The sequence below is a fragment of the Podarcis muralis genome, chromosome 6 (genome assembly GCF_964188315.1).
Source record: "Podarcis muralis chromosome 6, rPodMur119.hap1.1, whole genome shotgun sequence".
NCBI classification, from domain to species: domain Eukaryota; kingdom Metazoa; phylum Chordata; class Lepidosauria; order Squamata; family Lacertidae; genus Podarcis; species Podarcis muralis.
Window position 1 is genome coordinate 15,662,951 of NC_135660.1, and position 18,511 is coordinate 15,681,461.

General features: G+C 41.8%; 1 protein-coding gene across 1 annotated transcript in view; it reads right to left on the reverse strand.

Annotated features, from left to right (window-relative positions):
• Nucleotides 1–18,511, reverse strand: part of PRKCI (protein kinase C iota) — a 36,870-nt gene that overhangs the window by 6,556 nt on the left and 11,803 nt on the right. Inside the window, exons 3-16 of the mRNA XM_028731558.2 lie at nucleotides 16,317–16,406; nucleotides 12,215–12,265; nucleotides 11,392–11,477; nucleotides 9,874–10,014; nucleotides 8,913–8,958; nucleotides 7,950–8,008; nucleotides 7,564–7,740; nucleotides 6,437–6,534; nucleotides 5,056–5,142; nucleotides 3,958–4,093; nucleotides 2,638–2,725; nucleotides 1,690–1,815; nucleotides 1,057–1,136; nucleotides 716–805 (exon numbers count right to left, since the gene is read on the reverse strand). Of these exons, the coding sequence (XP_028587391.2) occupies nucleotides 716–805; nucleotides 1,057–1,136; nucleotides 1,690–1,815; nucleotides 2,638–2,725; nucleotides 3,958–4,093; nucleotides 5,056–5,142; nucleotides 6,437–6,534; nucleotides 7,564–7,740; nucleotides 7,950–8,008; nucleotides 8,913–8,958; nucleotides 9,874–10,014; nucleotides 11,392–11,477; nucleotides 12,215–12,265; nucleotides 16,317–16,406 (1,355 nt within the window). The remainder of the gene's footprint in view (nucleotides 1–715; nucleotides 806–1,056; nucleotides 1,137–1,689; nucleotides 1,816–2,637; nucleotides 2,726–3,957; nucleotides 4,094–5,055; nucleotides 5,143–6,436; nucleotides 6,535–7,563; nucleotides 7,741–7,949; nucleotides 8,009–8,912; nucleotides 8,959–9,873; nucleotides 10,015–11,391; nucleotides 11,478–12,214; nucleotides 12,266–16,316; nucleotides 16,407–18,511) is intronic.

Consider the following 18,511-nt stretch of genomic DNA (forward strand, 5'->3'; position numbering starts at 1 on the left):
TTGTTAAATCTTTTAAACCCCTTGCTCTGAACATAATCCTCAAACTTCTGAAAACATGCTGAGTAGTAGCATGGTAAAAGGGAACTGAGCTCCTGAAGTACTAAAATAACCACTGCACTGCGTAGTTCATGCTCACTTTGAGTACTTGAAAGGATATTGTTCATGCCCCAAAAAGATTAATTATCTGCTTACTGTGTCATATTGTAAAATCTATGGGGAAAACTCAATAGTTTTTTGGCAACTTTTCACTGACAATGGCAGAGGCTCTCTCATCCAGGCAAGATTTCAGATATTCACTGTGCATAAAAAGGTAAAGGTACCCCTGCCCATACGGGCCAGTCTTGACAGACTCTAGGGTTGTGCGCCCATCTCACTCTATAGGCCGGGGGCCAGCGCTGTCCGCAGACACTTCCGGGTCACGTGGCCAGCGTGACAAGCTGCATCTGGCAAGCCAGCGCAGCACACGGAACGCCGTTTACCTTCCCGCTAGTAAGCGGTCCCTATTTATCTACTTGCACCCGGGGGTGCTTTCGAACTGCTAGGTTGGCAGGCGCTGGGACCAAGCGACAGGAGCGCACCCCGCCGCGGGGATTCGAACTGCCGACCTTTCAATCGGCAAGTCCTAGGCGCTGAGGCTTTAACCCACAGCGCCACCCGCGTCCCCATTCACTGTGCATAGAACTATTTAAAAGCAATATTTATACTGTCCACTTACCAGGTCCCAATCAACATTACGAAAAAACGGATGTCCCTGAATGTCTGCAAACCCTGTTTGAGGATGACAACCTAGCCGTTCTTTTGGATCCTGGGTAAAGAAAACATGTAACATGAAGGTCAAATTAAACTTAATAAGACTATTGTAACTGGGCCAGAAAACAGCCATAGATTGTAAATATAAATGAGTTTCAGTACACAAATTGTTAAAGTGCTCATATTACATTCCTTCCCAAATATGTATTTTGATATTTTTATACTAATTTTCTCTTGCCAGTTTTAAACCTGTAACATGTATATTTAAGAACCAAAGTTTAACCCAAATATGGCACGAGCTCTTACCTTGTTAAGAAAGCTTTTTAGAACACTTGCTGCCTTCACAGAAAGGGATCGTGGGATACGGATTTGCTTCTCTAGAATAACTAGAAGAAATAATTAATAACATTTTAATTTCATGAATTTTCTGTTTTAAAATTCTAAAGGTGTGTTTTGGAACTGATGTACAACGGAAAACTCAATCTGTATAAGAGGTTGAACTAAATTAAAGGCTGTTTTTTATGCTAAATAGTAGTATTCTTTTGGACCATGGGATATAAATTTCACTTCTTTTGTGCTTTAAATACATAGAATAATTTTAAAAGATATGTAGGTTTCCTTTTCTGGTATAGGAACTTGACTGCACCCTCCTTTATTTTAAAAGTTAAGATCTAGCCACAGAAGTAAACTTTCAGGTCTCTAAAGACAATGGAAAATCAGCCCAATACACTGCTGTCCTTTAGCTAATTTTGCACTATGTTTGTTCAGAAAGCACAAATCTACTTGGGAATCAGGCATTCGTCAGGAGATAAACTTTGCCTCATTGTACATTTCACCATTTAATTTCAATCATACTTGCTCCTCATTGAAATGCATCATCCATGATCCACAGAATCAACTACTTGAACAAACTAAAAATTGTGCTTTTGAATTACTTACCTTGGAAAAGATAGTCTTCTGTATTTTGATCAGGATTATCAGAGCTTCCAACAATATCAAATGGTGATCTGCCTGCCATCATTTCAAACATCAGGACACCTAAAGCCCACCAGTCCACACTAAATCCTGTGATTTAAAACAAGGCATAACATTACAGTACTTTAAAAGGATTTGGTATAATCAGCATGTTTATCTGGCAAAGCCTTTAAAGATGTGGTGGAAAGTAATAGATACAGCAGGAAGAAGAGCAGCGGTTAGACTACACAATCGAGGATTTCAAGGTAAATCTAGGTGGATAAGAAATTCCAGGCTTTCAATGACATCCTTATGGTCGCTATGGCCTAGTTCTCCCAAAGAGGTAGTAAGCCAGTTCCCCCAAGTGGATGCAGGTGGGCTCCATAGCTTGGGATGGCACCTCCCATCGGCTCAGGCAGGCAGGGTCTAATCTACTGACCAATTCACCTGGCGGGAGGGCAATCCCACTGATCAAACTGGCCTACCTCTTGCTGTGGCCAGTCTGGTCTAGCTGAGCTCCATAAGAACCTAGCCTGCTTCATCTTTCTTTTTAAAAAGCTCACACTTTCCCCCTTTTTCTTGCTTATTATCTTTTCTCTGAACCCCACTGTACTCCTTCTACTTCCTTACTTTCTTCCCAGACCTCTGGCCCCCACATCCTCTGCACAGGGCAGGGAAACATAGAGGGCTGCAGGATGAGCAGTGCTGTGAGGGAGCTCGAACATGGTTCCCACATTCTAAGAAATCAAACTGATGAAGCAGAACTGGTCACTGTCAATTTATTTTGCATTTGGATCAAGTGCTAGGTTTAATTGCACAAACATTTTGAGTACAAGAGGGGTTCAGTGCCAGGGGGAAACTGTGGTGGACATTTGGTTTGTGTGGTAACTACTCATGCTCTCCAGGTTTGGTATTTATACATGTAATATTTACCATAATCTTCTCCACGCAAGATCTCAGGAGCAATGTAGTTAGGAGTGCCACAGAATGTGCTTGTCGTGTCTCCAGGCCTTAATCCTTCCTTTTAAAACGGAAACAAAGGGGAATGAAAATCGTACGCAAATATTTATTCTGCTTCCCATCATAATAGCAAGTCAGTTGTTTTAACTGCACAACACCTAATTTAACAGGCAAGAGCAAACATACAAGCTCTTTTTCATACATGCGCCACACTTCCAGAATAAAAAATTTAATTGATAAGAAATACATTGGAAAACAAAAAGAAACAACTCCTAGCTTGATCTATAGCATAGATCACAACTACTTTATAATATGATTGTGGGACATCCAGAAAGTATAAAACAATACAGCTACATAAGAACAGGAATCATTCCCAAAATATAATTATAAACAGGCCTTTTGCACTCAAGGAGAGGTGTAAGCTTGCTTTTGCAGGGTAATCTTATTTATATTAGATCTAATTTGAGACAAAGAAGTCTCTCTTCTGATCTTTCATATTTGTCAGAATTGAAAATCCCTGTTCACAATAATATGTCATGGAGAACTGTACAATAGTGAATGCTCTTGAAGAAGAGTTGTTTCTGGTTCTATATCCCAAAAGAGTCCAGTGGCATACTCCTGTATTTCATTATACTGCACTGAAAAGTTTAAATGTTTCCTTCACTGTTCTTGAATCTTCCTGCCACACTTGCCATCCTCTCCTGCCAAACCAGTGTGGAGCGCCACACCGTTTGAGAACCACTGCACTGGATCAAGATAAAAGTAGCACTCTTTCTAAAAACTAGGCTGCTAGCTAAAGTCCATGGAAAATCATTTTACTGAATTAGCAGAAAATCTAGTTAGCACAATTCCAAACTACTTGAGGCTCCTACTGGTGGCCAGAGGTGGCAGCATTTTTTAAACAATCTACTCAAATCCCCCTGAAAATCTGCATTGGAGGACTGTGAGACCACCCCTGAACAGTGTGGGGAAAGTCATGTTTGGGGCTGCAGGGGATAGAGGAAAACAGCAATAACTGGAGCTTGTGTACTTATGGGAGGACAACATGGCAGCCCAACCTAGTACCATAGATTTACTGCTGCTTCTATACAACTTGAAAAAATGAGTCAAGAGAAACCATGGCAGCTGCAGTCCATTGATATTCCTCTTCTCTCCAGTTATTTGGTAATTTGATTGCATCATTGTACATATTTTAATGAAGCCAACCTAATCAAAAACTACAGCACATTCTAGGGAGGAAAATAATGTTAGGAAAATCAAGACTTCAAGATGTTTGGAGATTTTGCCTCTTACCTTGCACATGCCATAGTCAGTCAGTTTGATATGCCCCTCAGAATCTAGCAACACATTATCGAGTTTCAAATCCCTATAAATTATTCCTCGTTCATGAAGGTAGTTTAATGCTAAACTGATTTCTGCCGAGTAAAACCTAAAATGAAATTGAAGTGCCTTATTTTATTCTTAAGCTTTCATAGCTAGATCCAACAACACCAGCAGTGTATATCAAACGTTATGAAACTGGGTGTCCCTTCTAAGCTTATTAGTCATCTCAGGCCTCCCTGAAATCTATAAGTTAGAGTGTTACATCCTCTGTGGAAAAGCTATTTCTACCTTTCATCATTAGGCATTCGAGTTTTAGATCTTTGAGAAAGCTGGAATATATTAAGTATAATTAGTAGTGACCTGACCCTTCCACCCTTCAGTTGAACCCCAGTAATTCCAAGCACTGATGCATATGAACACAACTAGCCTTTTTGTGTCTTCTTTCTGCTGAGTGGCAAAAAAAAGTTCAATGTCTAAAAATCAGTCTCTTGGCAGTTTTAAAAGGCTTTTTGAAGTAGGAGCCAATTATGTCTGCCAGAAGAGATCAAACTGTGGTGCCTGAGAAATTCAAGAACAACAGCTAAGACGAGTGAGAAAGTAAATCTAGAAATTGAAGGTATAAACAAGTAAAGAACATACAACTTTTATTCACCTCTCTCAGCTGTGCTGGCAAAGAATGAGCACAGGAGGCAGTAGGTGGTACTTAACTAAGTTTTACTCAGAGTAAACCCATTGAAATGATTATGACTAAGCTAGCTCCATTAATTTCAATAGGTCTCCTTTGAGCAAAATGTAGTGGAATACGATCCAGTGCCACATAAAATGACTGTGGCACCCAATTCAGAGTTCTGGGCTACTTAACTTTGCAAATGAAATTAGATTCATTTGGGAGCATCTCTGAAAGAAAAGATAAGAACCACCAAATGCAACTCTTTCATTTCAATAATTAGGCTGACCAAAACAATAATTAAAATTGGGAGGCAAAAGGAGATGTTCCATGTAATTAGACACCTTTGGGTTTTTCCTCAATCCATAACAATGTGCAAAAGTCATGACAGGAACACATACCTTGCATGCTCTTCCGGCAATTTCCTTTGGCGCTGCATATGAAACATGAGGTCCCCTCCATTTACGTACTCTATAACAAAAAATAGCCTGGAACACAGAAGTAAATTCTATAATGGCTTGATTCTTATATATTTTTATTATTATGGTCCACCTTGTCACCTACACAAACTTAACAATTGAAGTGCTTTCAGAGCGTTCCCCCTCTCCTCTTTGGTTAGTCCATCTCAAACATCAATAAAACATGCCTATTTATTCTCTCTTTGCAGGTATTTTCAACATGAACACAGCCCTATGCCACCCTTCCTCTGCAGATCAATGGGCAGTTTACACTATAAATCTTATAACATACATCTTATAATCTTATTCCTTTACTGATAGGTAGTTGGGAGTACAGCTCCGCTGAATGATTCAGGACTTGTGTTTTGATTTTCCTTGTACTCCCTTTCCGTCAAACTCTACCCTTCCTCAAAAGGTCTGCCTGAGGATATATTCTCTAGTGTTTTACCATGGTAAGTAAACTGGCATGTATATTGAAGTATGTGACACAGCAGCACCTAGGCCACTATGAGAAAATGATTCAAGGCTTGTTTATCACCTTCCTCCTTCTTTTCCTATTTTACAACCTTGCACTACCAACTTCTTTAATAAATATATCACACCACGTGTGTCTCCTGTATGCAGCTTTGTTTTCAAGACATTTGATCAACTAAAGCAGGCATCCCCAAACTCGGCCCTCCAGCTGTTTTGGGACTACAACTCCCATCATCCCTAGCTAACAGGACCGGTGGTCAGGGATGATGGGAACTGTAGTCCCAAAACAGCTGGAGGGCCGAGTTTGGGGATGCCTGAACTGAAGTATTATATTCACTCCTCAAAGTATTTTCCTATGCTTAAGCAATTTCTTTATTATAGTAATCCATTTTACTTAGGTTTTGAACACTCAGTGAAAAAGCAAACAATTGTTTTGGCACATTCTGGTTTTTCTCCTTATCTGTACTGTGTTCAAACTTTAACACAGACTATGATCTCTCTGCACACGTGGTTCCCATCCTTCCACCTTCATTAACTATAGTTCTCCTACTCCCAATTAGAAACCAGCTCTTCTGCATGCTGTTTTTACATTTCATTCTACTATCCTTTATTCTACGGATGGCTTCATTGTTCAACAACTCTCTTTTGAAAATCATTTTTGCAGCTCAAGATTTCCTTACAGCCATCTTCTCTGATCATAAGGAACCTGTTGTTCAAGTCTTTTTTGATGAAACTGCATAAGTGTTAGTGCTGTATGTTGCTAATTATATCTTAGTGTTGGGGGAAAATAATGGCTTATTATAAAAAGGATCAGGTGAAAGAACCTGCAAAAATCATATTACACAATTACCTGCTTTCTGTCTGGAAACAAGAGTGAAGGCCAACAAGAAAAGGATGATTTGAAGCCTGCTCAAAGACATGTTTCTCTGTCTGAACCCAATCAATATCCTATTATAAAAATACACAGAACAGTTGCTTTTGTAATACTTTCGGCTAATATTAATTAACTTGCAACAGATAAGCAGAAATATGATTTCCTGGCTCTTGTAGCCAGACAATGATAATAAGATTCTTCATTATCCTGAAAAAAGTCATACCCATTTCTAAAGTCAAATATTCTGCTCCCATATTCAGCAATTCATAGGATGCAATTGACCCGTACGGGCCAGTCTTGCCAGACTCTGGGGTTGTGCGCCCATCTCACTCAAGAGGCTGGAGGCCAGCGCTGTCCGGAGACACTTCCGGATCACATGGCCAGCGTGACATCGCTGCTCTGGCGAGCCAGAGCCGCACACGGAAACGCCGTTTACCTTCCCGCTAGAAAGCGGTCCCTATTTATCTACTTGCACCTGGGGGTGCTTTCAAACTGCTAGGTTGGCAGGCGCTGGGACCGAGCAACGGGAGCGCACCCCGCTGCGGGGATTCGAACCGCCGACCTTTCGATCGGCAAGTCCTAGGCGCTGAGGCTTTTACCCACAGCGCCACCCGCGTCCAAAATTATACAACAATGCAATTTCAAAACAGGCTTAAACTCCCCATGGTCTTTAAGTTGCTTATGGTGATAGCTTCCTTTAAATGGATTTATACCATCAATGTCTTTAAGCACAAATAGTTATTTGAGGTTTGCCAATACAAATGTGTATTAAAAGTCTGAGAAATAGTTTAAGAAAACTATCATGTCACAATGCAGAGAGACTAACCTTGAGTACCCAAGATTGTCTTTATACATAAACAGGAAGGGCTCTTCCTGAAAGGAGAATTGGTCCAACATTTCCATATCTTTTAAATTGCTGACAGAGTTTTAATTAGTGGAAAACCTGATTAACTTGTTAGGAACCAAACTCAGAAGTGCCACTCTGAATACAATCAAACTTGATCACAAATTACAGGGGAGTTATCTGACAACTAATATGCCACCATTCATACAAAACATAATTTAAAGAACAGTTCATTTAACAGAAATACTACGGTACTCACCTCATCATCATTTACTAGTTCCTTTTTCACAACTTTCATTGCATAAATGCGCTCAGTCTTCTTTAACCGAACCAGAAGTACTTTCGCATAACTTCCTCTCCCTATAACTCGAAGTAGATCAAAATCTTGGAGACCCAGGCTGGAAGATACTTTACCACTTTCTCTAATACTTGTTGCCTATGGGTAGATGGAAACATTTAAATAGAATTGCCCTGGGTAGGTAATACTGTCAGATCTCTGAGAGCTTTTCTGACCTCAAAAATTCTATTAACAATAGGCTAACTGACCTGCCTATGTCGTGTTGGAAGATACAGGTAAGTTTCTTAGTATTCCAGAAATGCACAGATAACTAAGTAAAAAACCAAGACATAAAACAATTAGAATACCTCCTTTTCTTCACCAACATGGTCCAAACTTTCATGACTTGAAGGATGATAAGGAATCACTAAAAGTAAAAAAATGTAAAGATAATATCAAAATTACAGGCAAATGCAATTCCTTTCTGCAAGTGATTAGAAATTCCTCTTTGCTTTTATGCTTCTAAGATGGTAAATTGGCAAAGTCTGCTAGAATGTCCTACAAATTAATTAATTTTGCTGCGCTATCCCAAACACGGCCATATTACGAAGTCATCTTCTGTACATCCACAGGGAACCACACAGTAAATTACATGAAATTAAATGGGTAGGCATGGCTGTGCCCGTTCCCTGCAGTTAATAGAACACACTTCTAAAGATGGTTTTATATAGAGATCACAAATACAGTGGTGCCTCGCAAGACGAAATTAATCCGTTCCGCGAGTCTCTTCGTCTTGCGGTTTTTTCGTCTTGTGAAGCACGGCTATTAGCGGCTTAGCGGCTATTAACGGCTTAGCGACTTTAAGAAAAAGGAAACAAACTCGCAAGAACTCGCAAGACGTTTCGTCTTGCGAAGCAAGCCCATAGGGAAATTCGTCTTGCGGAACGACTCAAAAAACAGAAAACCCTTTCGTCTAGCAAGTTTTCCGTCTTGTGAGGCATTCGTCTTGCGGGGCACCACTGTAAATGATTCATTTAAAGTCAGTGAAGAATACATATTTTTGCTTCTTGCTCACAGTAGATTTTAAAAATAGAAGATTGTATTCAACACCGCCATTCTGCTCATGCAGCATACTTTTGCCTGCACGATGGCACTTCCTCTCCCTTGAACCCTCAAAATCTGTTCCAAGAAAGTCCTGCTGTATAAGTGGAACACTACATGCAGTGTTGGATAAAACCCAGAAATAATCATGCAAATAAGCGCTAATTCATTTTTTGGGGGGGTGTCACATTTGGTCCTTTCAATATAATTACAGAAAGCACTGTTCTTACCTGGTTCCATGTTATCAAGATGCACTGATGAAGGATCCATAGACTCCTACAAAAAGTCAAAGAATAAGATTACAACTTTTCTGTTTTCTACAAGGAGCTATGTCATTGTCTCAAACTGCAGAACTGGCAGTCTAAATCTAAGATTTCAATCCTATGCTCTTGTACTTGGGAGTAAATCCCACTAAACAGAGTAGAGCATTCTTCAAAATAATTAATGCACAGACCAGACTATATAAATCTTTGATCAGAAGCCACAAGGTCTGGTGCAAAATTTAAGGGCCTCACAATTTTTGTGTTTCATTCATTAAAACACAAATTCAAAATTCATTCAAAATTATTGTTGTTGTTGTTATTTAATAATAATTACCCACACTTCACAGTAAGGTCCCAGGCCTGATCACAACAATCACAACAATAAAACCCAGTATCAAAAACAGTTTAAAACAACTTATAATCACAAAAATGAGGTGGGTTCTCAAAATATACTCCTCAAGTTCAAAAGCTAGGATCGTTTAGTTATCAAAATCAAGCAGGACTGAAGTGCCCATACTGGCATCTAAATTCACTTTCACAGTAAAGCAAACCAGCTGTGTTATATTTTAGTGCGGCAACATCAGAAATCAAAACCAGAATCAAAGAAGTGAAAGTCAAGTGTGGCATTCAGCTTTTGTGCTCTTCCAGTTGTTCCATCTGTACAAATTTATCAGCTTGTCAAACAGAACCACCCCCCTCACCTCCCCCAGCACACTGGTCTGGAGGTTCTCCAACCCCCAGAGCCTATTTGGGGGATATGGGGAAGAAGCCACATTGCATGTGGGAGTCTTAGCACAGGGCTTACACTAATGGGGCATGTTAGGCTAATCCCACCCCAGGTCCCTATAACAGTCTTAGTAAAACCATTATGTATACTTGTGTATTTATATGCACATTGAAGAAGGTTATAGCTATCAATATCACTTACTTGTGGTAATGCGTGTCGGCCACATTCTATGCTGACCAGTTTGTGACATTTTTTGTGAACGAGGAGTTTACAATTGATGCATTTGTATCCCTGGCGTCCCAGTCCCCATATCCTATCAGTGCAGATGGCACAATGAGCTCTCTGAAAAACAAACAGGCAAATGACCATTAACTAACAGTATCTAGATAGTCTCAAACTACGACTCATGCAATAGGGTATCTACTCACAAAATACCACACTGAAAAATCTGATAACCTGTTGCTCTGAAGTTATGGTTAAAGTAAATAGCTCACAAGTGCTTTTTTTTTGTGTTGTTTCTGGCTATCTCAGGGTAAAATTATGTTCCCCACTACATACATTTAAAATGCTCAGTTTTGTTAATTTGGTTTTTAAAAAAAATATTTCTCCCCCTCTCTATTTATTCTCTGGCTTTTTGACTATATACACATTTTTATAACGCAATGATGAGATAACCAATCTGATTAAACGATTATATATATAACAAATTCTGAGCATAAAAATACCCAATTTTAAGTTTTGTTGAATCTCTGTAAAACAGCACCTCCAATACCCATCTCACTGAGTTGGTTCAAAAGGATACAACTGCCAGTGGTTATCAAAAACCACTGACAAAAATATCAAGTAAGAACTGTTTCCTGTAACAGAACAAAAGAGTTTCACTCCTTCTGTTCTCCTTGTGATGAAGGTTATCTAGCAGAGCTACAAAGGCTCATTCAGTCCCATAACCATGTCTGAAGCCAGATTAAAATGCGTCAAGATAATCAGTTTCATCCAAGAGTGCTTGATATATGAAGTTGGTTTAATACCCTGGCTTCTTTTGGCAATTTCAGTTTCCTGTTTCAGTTAGAATAGGAAAATATTATTTAGAGGCTTCCAGGACTGACTGCTTATGTGGTGAAGGGACAAGTCAAAGGGGCTGCATGCATCAGAGAAAGGGTGGCTCATCTCCTGGGTTATTAAACAGAAATACGCTCGTCTCAATGTGGTGGTTACTATGTCTGAAGCACTTTGTATGTTATAAAGCACTATGTAAACATTCCTTGGTTGTCAGGATCCTTCATTATCCATGATCACCGGACTCATCTGTAAGGTACACTGTACTAACAAATAAGGGTGCCCAATATTCTGTAGAAGTTGGGCTTTAAATCCAATACTTTGAATCCCTGCATAAGCACTCACGAGCAAAGCTTTCTCCCATTTAAAGGACTTAGCACATTTTTAAAGCAGCACATTTAGTTGAAAACCACAGGGTGCTCAGAAATAAATAGTCCTACAGATGAGGTTCTATTATATGGAAAACTAAATAAACTCTGATTGGACTTGCAGCTGACAAAGTAAATTTGATCTTTTAAGGCCCATTTCCTAATTATCAGTACGTATAATAAAAAGGCATTTAATATCTCAGGAGGACAAAGTCCATTTCGAAAAGGTGATATTTATTAGGAGAGGTTAACTACAAATGAAAGAGAAGTCTCCGTAAAGTCTATTAAAACCTACCCTGTTGAATCGCTTGGCTTGGAAAGTGTGACCATTTGCACAATAGAGCTTTCGCCATCGCCGTGCACCTCGACGATAAATAGACTCTAGGGGGAGAAATTAGAAACAATCACGCAAAAACTCCAGAGAAGGCTGCTTGCTTTGTCCCTAGATATCAAACTGAGCCCAGTTTCAAGAATTATGCAAGTCAAGCATATGTAAATAGATTACCCAAATATTTAACAATTACTTTGTATTCATAAAGGTTTTTACTCTGGTGTATCACATAATCTCAGTAAACCTTAAAACTGGCCTTGAAGGTTGGCTAGCGTTCTTATCCCCATGTTATGGATCTTGAGTGATAGCTACCAGCTTGCCTATCACCATCAGTAACATCACAGATAAAGTGAGATTTAAACTGGAGTTTCTTGGGTCGCAGTTTATTTGATTAACCACCATACTGTACTCACCAGTCAGTCATAAAATTGAAAGTTATGTATATTTTTAATTTAGGTAAAATTTAGGGAGGCTCGCCTGACGCCTTCATTACATATTTTTAGGTGGCAGGTGAAAACAGTTCTTAATAGCCAGGCCTCTGGCTCATTAATATTCTATGGCCTTTTAAATGTGTTTATAGAATGAGGTTATTTGTTTGTTTTTGTTTTATTATGTATTTTCTGTTCTCATTTTGATTTTTATGCTGTGAACCACCTTGAGATCTTTGGATGAAGAGTGGTATATTTATATTTAATAAGTATAAACAAACAACTCACTACAAAAACACAACAAGGATCCAGATTTTAAAAATATGATAACGCTGAATATTTCAAATAATTATACTTACTATCTTCCCCTGGACAGGGCATTCCAGGCCTTTCTGGTACACAAGGAAACACTGGGGGAGGGGGGGAAATCAGTAATACTGCATTAGCTATTATTTTAATGATATGTGAAAAGATAAAATATGCATCAGAAATCAGTGCCAAACTGCTTGGTTGCATGAGCAGTGGCCCTAAGTTACAAAGGAGAGAACTGAGCATTCAGTGTCATCTAGGGCACATGCAGGCCACATATACGAAGTCACATTTCAAAAGCCATCTCCAAATGTGTTTCTAAAGGACTCTTTCAGTTAAGAATGGATCACATAAGTGCCTCAGAAAGGTAAATAGCATTCATATAAAAATAAAAAAGTTATCCATGGTATTTATATTTCTCCCACTCAACTTCCTACTAGCAAGAAGTGTAAAATCTGTAACGATAGAAATAGTCACGAAGACAACAGTTGTTTCAAGTACACCAGAACTTTACTCGTAACAAGCATTTTATCTGAGCACCTTTACGGAAAATTAATCTGAACCACTGTTCCATAATTCACATTTGAACAAGTATCTACTCTAGAATAAAAATATGTTTTGCACATCAGGATTTTAGTGTTTGGATCTTGGTATAAGTTAACTGAAGGAAGTTTCGAAAAGAAAATTTTATATTCTCTCTTCCCTGTTACAACCCCTCCAAAGTCTCTCTAGGATGTCACTGAAGGGGAATGTGAAGGATGATCAAAAGTGGGTAGACAAATTTTGATACACTTTCTAATCTACTAGCAGCCCCCTGTGCCCATGCAACATTGACCAGGAGGGTCCCTCAATCCTCCAGAGAACCTTTCCAAGGGGTGAGGGCAGCTGGAGGGGAGAGGAGATGGGAAGCGGCCCTTCTGTGACCTTTCTTAAGTTAACTTCTCTCAGAGTCCAAGGCTATGGTTTCAGATTACAAAAGGTATTTTTCAGATAACTATTTGGAGGGATTAATAATGCCAAGTGGGCACATATTCTGTAGGTAAACACAATTAAGGATGTGCATCCCAATTCTATGAGCCACTAGCATGAAGTAGTAGCATTTATAGAATGATGAATTTTTATGTCTGTGAAAGAAACAACTATTTTTCATATCCTAATGCTAGCACCAGATTAGTCCCAGCACAGGACATGTTTAGGGGGCTAAGTCACCAGTGCTTCATTCTACTCTTGTGCAGCACTGTTAATACAAAAAAAGCTTTGCTGCTCCAAAGGGACAGTGAGATTATAGAATCCCTTGTCATTTTGCTGTGCATCCATTGGATGATTGGGGCTGGTTTAAATTCTTACACTAAGGAATGTGCATCCTTCCTGTTGGACATAGGATTGCACCGCTATACAGTGGTATCTCAGGTTAAGAACTTAAGAACTCGTTCTGGAGGTCTGTTCTTAACCTGAAACTGTTCTTAACCTGAAGCACCACTTTAGCTAATGGGGCCTCCCACTGCCACCGCGCCACCAGAGCACAATTTCTGTTCTCATCCTGAAGCAAAGTTCTTAACCCGAGGTAATATTTCTGGGTTAGCAGAGTATGTAACCTGAAGTGTATGTAACCTGAAGCGCCTGTAACCCGAGTATGTACCACTGTACAGTGGTGCCTCGCAAGACGAAATTAATTCGTTCCAAGAGTTTTTTCTTCTTGCGAGTTTTTCGTCTTGCGAAGCACGGTTTCCCATAGGAATGCATTGAAAATCAATTAATGCGTTCCTAGGGAAACCGCCTTCAGACCAGGTCTGGGGACAGTCTGTCCCCCGACCTCTTCTGAAGGCTGGGTGGGGGGGACAAGGGCTTTTCTTCCCACCGCCAGCCTTCAGAAGGCTGTTCTGAAGGCTGGCGGTAGGAAGAAAAGCCCTTCTCCCCCCCACAGGACTTCAAAAGAGCTGCGGGAAGTCCGGCGGGGGTCCAAGGGATTCCCTCACTGCCGCCTGCGTTTAAAAGGACTCTGGGGAAAGCAGCGAAGCGCGCTGCTTTCCCCGAGCGCTTCTAAAGGTGGGCGGCAGTGAGGGAATCCTTTGGACCCCCGCCGGACTTCCCGCAGCTCTTTTGAAGTCCGGCGAGGGTCCAAGGGATTCCCTCCCAGCCGCCTGCGTTTAAAAGCACTCCGGAGAAAGCAACAAAGCGCGCCGCGCTTTGCTGCTTTCCCCGGAGTGCTTTTAAAGGTGGGCGGCGGTGAGGGAATCCCGTGGACCCCCCCGGACTTCCCGCAGCTCTTTTGAAGTCCGGCGAGGGTCCAAGGGATTCCCTCCCAGCCGCCCGCGTTTAAAAGCACTCCGGGGAAAGCAACAAAGCGCGCCGCGCTTCGCTGCTTTCCCCCGAGTGCTTTTAAAGGCGGGGGCTGGGAGGGAATCCCAAGGACCCCCGCCGGACTTCCCGATGCTCGGGGAAAGCAGCGCGCTTCGCTGCTTTCCCCAGAGTGCTTTTAAAGGCGGGGGCTGGGAGGGAATCCCAAGGACCCCCGCCGGACTTCCCGATGCTCGGGGAAAGCAGCGCGCTTCGCTGCTTTCCCCAGAGTGCTTTTAAAGGCGGGAGCTGGGAGGGAATCCCAAGGACCCCCGCCGGACTTCCCGATGCTCGGGGAAAGCAGCGTGCTTCGCTGCTTTCCCCAGAGTGCTTTTAAAGGCGGGGGCTGGGAGGGAATCCCAAGGACCCCCGCCGGACTTCCCGATGCTCGGGGAAAGCAGCGCGCTTCGCTGCTTTCCCCAGAGTGCTTTTAAAGGCGGGGGCTGGGAGGGAATTCCCAAGGACCCCCGCCGGACTTCCCGATGCTCGGGGAAAGCAGCGCGCTTCGCTGCTTTCCCCAGAGTGCTTTTAAAGGCGGGGGCTGGGAGGGAATCCCAAGGACCCCCGCCGGACTTCCCGATGCTCGGGGAAAGCAGCACGCTTCGCTGCTTTCCCCAGAGTGCTTTTAAAGGCGGGGGCTGGGAGGGAATCCCAAGGACCCCCGCCGGACTTCCCGATGCTCGGGGAAAGCAGCGCGCTTCGCTGCTTTCCCCAGAGTGCTTTTAAACGCCGGCGGCGGTGACCATGCCCCGCCCCGTCCCCGCCGCTCGGCATCGGGGCATGGTCCCAATGGCGGGGGGCGGGGGGAGGCGTTCCCGCCCGCTGCCCGGCATCGGGGCATGGTCCCGATGGCGGGCGGCGGGGGGAGGTGTTCCCGCCCGCCCCCGGCATCGGGGCATGGTCCCGATGGCGGGCGGCGGTGGGAGGCGTTCCCACCTGCCGACCGGCATCGGGGCATCGTTCCGAAGCCCGGCGGCGGCAGGAGGAGCTGTCCCCGCCCCGCCGCCAGCCTTCGGAGGAGGTCCGAGGACAGCGGGGAAGACGCGCTGCGCTTCCCCGCTGTCCCGGAGATTTCCCTATGGGCTGTCGTCTTGCGAAGCAAGCCCATAGGGAAATTCGTTTTGCGAAGCGCCTCCAAAACGGAAAACCCTTTCGTCTAGCGGGTTTTCCATCTTGCGAGGCGTTCGTCTTGCGAGGTACCACTGTACTTTAAACTACGTGGTACCTCATGTTACAAAGCTTCGGGTTACAAACTCCGCTAACCCAGAAGTAGTACCTCGGGTTGAGAACTTTCCCTCAGGATGAGAACGGAAATTGTGCACCGGTGGCACAACAGCAGGCCCCATTAGCGAAAGGTTAAGAATGGACCTAAGGAACGAATTAAGTTCGTAACCTGAGGTACCACTGTAGTTGAAAAGACATTAGCACTAAACAAAAAACTAATGAGGAAAGCCTGTGTATTCTCCACTCCTCAAATCAGGAGCGGATGCGCCAAAGTGATGTCTAGAATAGTTAAAAATATTTTTGTTTATTCCCTCCCCAGAAAACCTTTTGCATGGGTAAGAAAGCAGGTGGACAAATATGGTATGTAAAACAAATATCCCTAAAGAAGGGTAACTTGCTCCTTCAGACTTTGAACACAAGTGTTTTTAAAAAACAAAGCTGATGAACATTAAAATATTAAAATAGAGGTCGTTCATGCAGGCTGAAGAAAGAATATGTTCCTTCCTTCCTCTCTGTCCCTCTTTCTCTCATGCGTGCATGCATGAACACACACACACACACACACACACACGCAGTATTATACCACGTTACCATGTATTAGGAGTTCTGAATCTTTGTTTAGTTCATACAACCGAAAAGCTTCTTCCAATTCCAGCTGAGAAGAAACAGTACATGGATCCCCTAGAAAGAAATGAATTCATTCAATGAATACAACTCAACTTGAGTCAAGCTGCTCCTTAACATATTCCTACAACCAAGGGTAATATTCTCTTTGGAGTTCTTGATTATGTCAGCTCAGATTTCAGAGAAACTACCTAATTGCTTTCCAATCTAAAGAAGGAAAATTATGAACTGTTTATTTTTAAAATATTTTGACTTAAGCCTAGCAAACAAAATCTGTCATTACACCCCCACATTCACTGGATAAACTAAATATGTGCCAATTTTCCTCTAAAAGTGTGTTTCTTGAAGTTGCATTAGCATATCAGATTCACAATATTTTCTATGATAGAGTGAGTCTTTTAAAAAGAATATAGTTCCTGCTCCCCACTCCCATCCTTTGAGATTTATAGGTGCAGATTTAATCTATTTTATATGCCAATAAAAGAAGCCATAAACAAACTTTGCAAGGCTTACATTCATGGAGGACATGGGCTTCAAACGGTTACTCGTTATGATGGCTGTATACTACCTCCAATATCAGAGGCAGCATGCCGCTTGAGGAACAAGAACAGGAGAAAACTTATGTTCTTATGCCCTGCCTGCAGACTTCCCATGGGCATCTGGCTAGCCACCAAAAAAAAAAACAGGATGCTAGACTAGATGGGCCATGGGCCTGATCCAGTAGGGTTTTCTTGGTGTTCAAGGCTGGCTAAAGTTATTCTCACAGCTACACAAAGAATAACTAGCTTTTTTTCAGAGCCATTTCACACATTAAGATTTTTACATGCAAACATTTAATGACTGTAACAAACAAGTTTGCAGACATGTATGCATGCTGAAGAGCTGTGATTGATAACAACTTTTTGTTGACAATATCAGCAAACTCAGATTTAATAATAATAATAATAATAATTTTTATTTATACCCCGCCCTCCCCAGCCAAGGCCGGGCTCAGGGCAGCTAACAAGCAATAATAAAAACACGGTGAATGAATACAAGTTAAAAACAAGTTTAAAATACAACAATTAAAATATTGAAACATTAAAAGATTAAAATGCAGCCTCATCACAGGAGGGAAAAGGGGGGGAAAGAGGGGGAGGGAATCAAATTGGCTCCAAGCCAAAGGCCAGGTGGAACAACTCTGTCTTACAGGCCCTGTGGAAAGAAATCAGATCCTGCAGGGCCCTGGTCTCATGAGGCAGAGCGTTTTACCAGGCCGGAGCCAGTGTTGAAAAGGCCCTGCCTCTGGTTGAAGCTAATCTAACTTCCTTAGGGCCCAGGACCACTAGGGTGTTGCTATTTATGGACCTTGAGGCTCTCCGTGAGGCATACCGGGAGAGGCGGTCCCGTAGGTACGAGGGTCCTAGGCTGTGAATGTATTTACAGATACATAATACTATGTGAAATGGTTCTCTTGAGATGTAATGGCTCTCTTTTCTCAAAACTTCACAATTTCTGTAAAAAATATCTTTTTCACCATCCTAAATACCATTTGTATATTTGGGAATTCATCCTAAGTCATTTGAGATACAACTGGCACCCAAAGCTAAAGGACAACATCTCTTCCTTTGTACTATGCTCAAAACTGATTAAACAAGGGCATCTAAGACAGACACTGAATATTGCACAGAAATGAATTGTTGCAATTAAAGAAGAAAGTTTTCATTCAAGGACACTAAGAGAACAAACCTGTTTTTCTTCAGCCAAGCAAAGAAACAATTGTGGTACAAGTTTAGCAAAACAAAGAACAAAAAAAGAAAAGAAATATGGGCAGGTGTTCTTAAGTATGCCTGAGGATATTTAGTGCTTACCAGAATTAATGTTTACTTTGTATAACAATGATTCTAGGTGTGCCAAGGTTAAAAAGTTGCCTGCTCCACCTCACCATCTCAACAAAATCCTTACTTTCAGAATGAAGGAAACAGGAAGAACAGTCAAATGAAGATGACATTGTGCTCTTACACTCCAGTATGAACACATCATCAATGACTCACAACCTACAAAAACCATTACATTAAGTGTAACACATCAGGTATGCGGACTCATGGGTGTGTTTATTGTTCAACCCTACAATCTTAGTTTTGTTACAAAACTTAGGACTCTAGCTCTCATGAGTGCAAAGA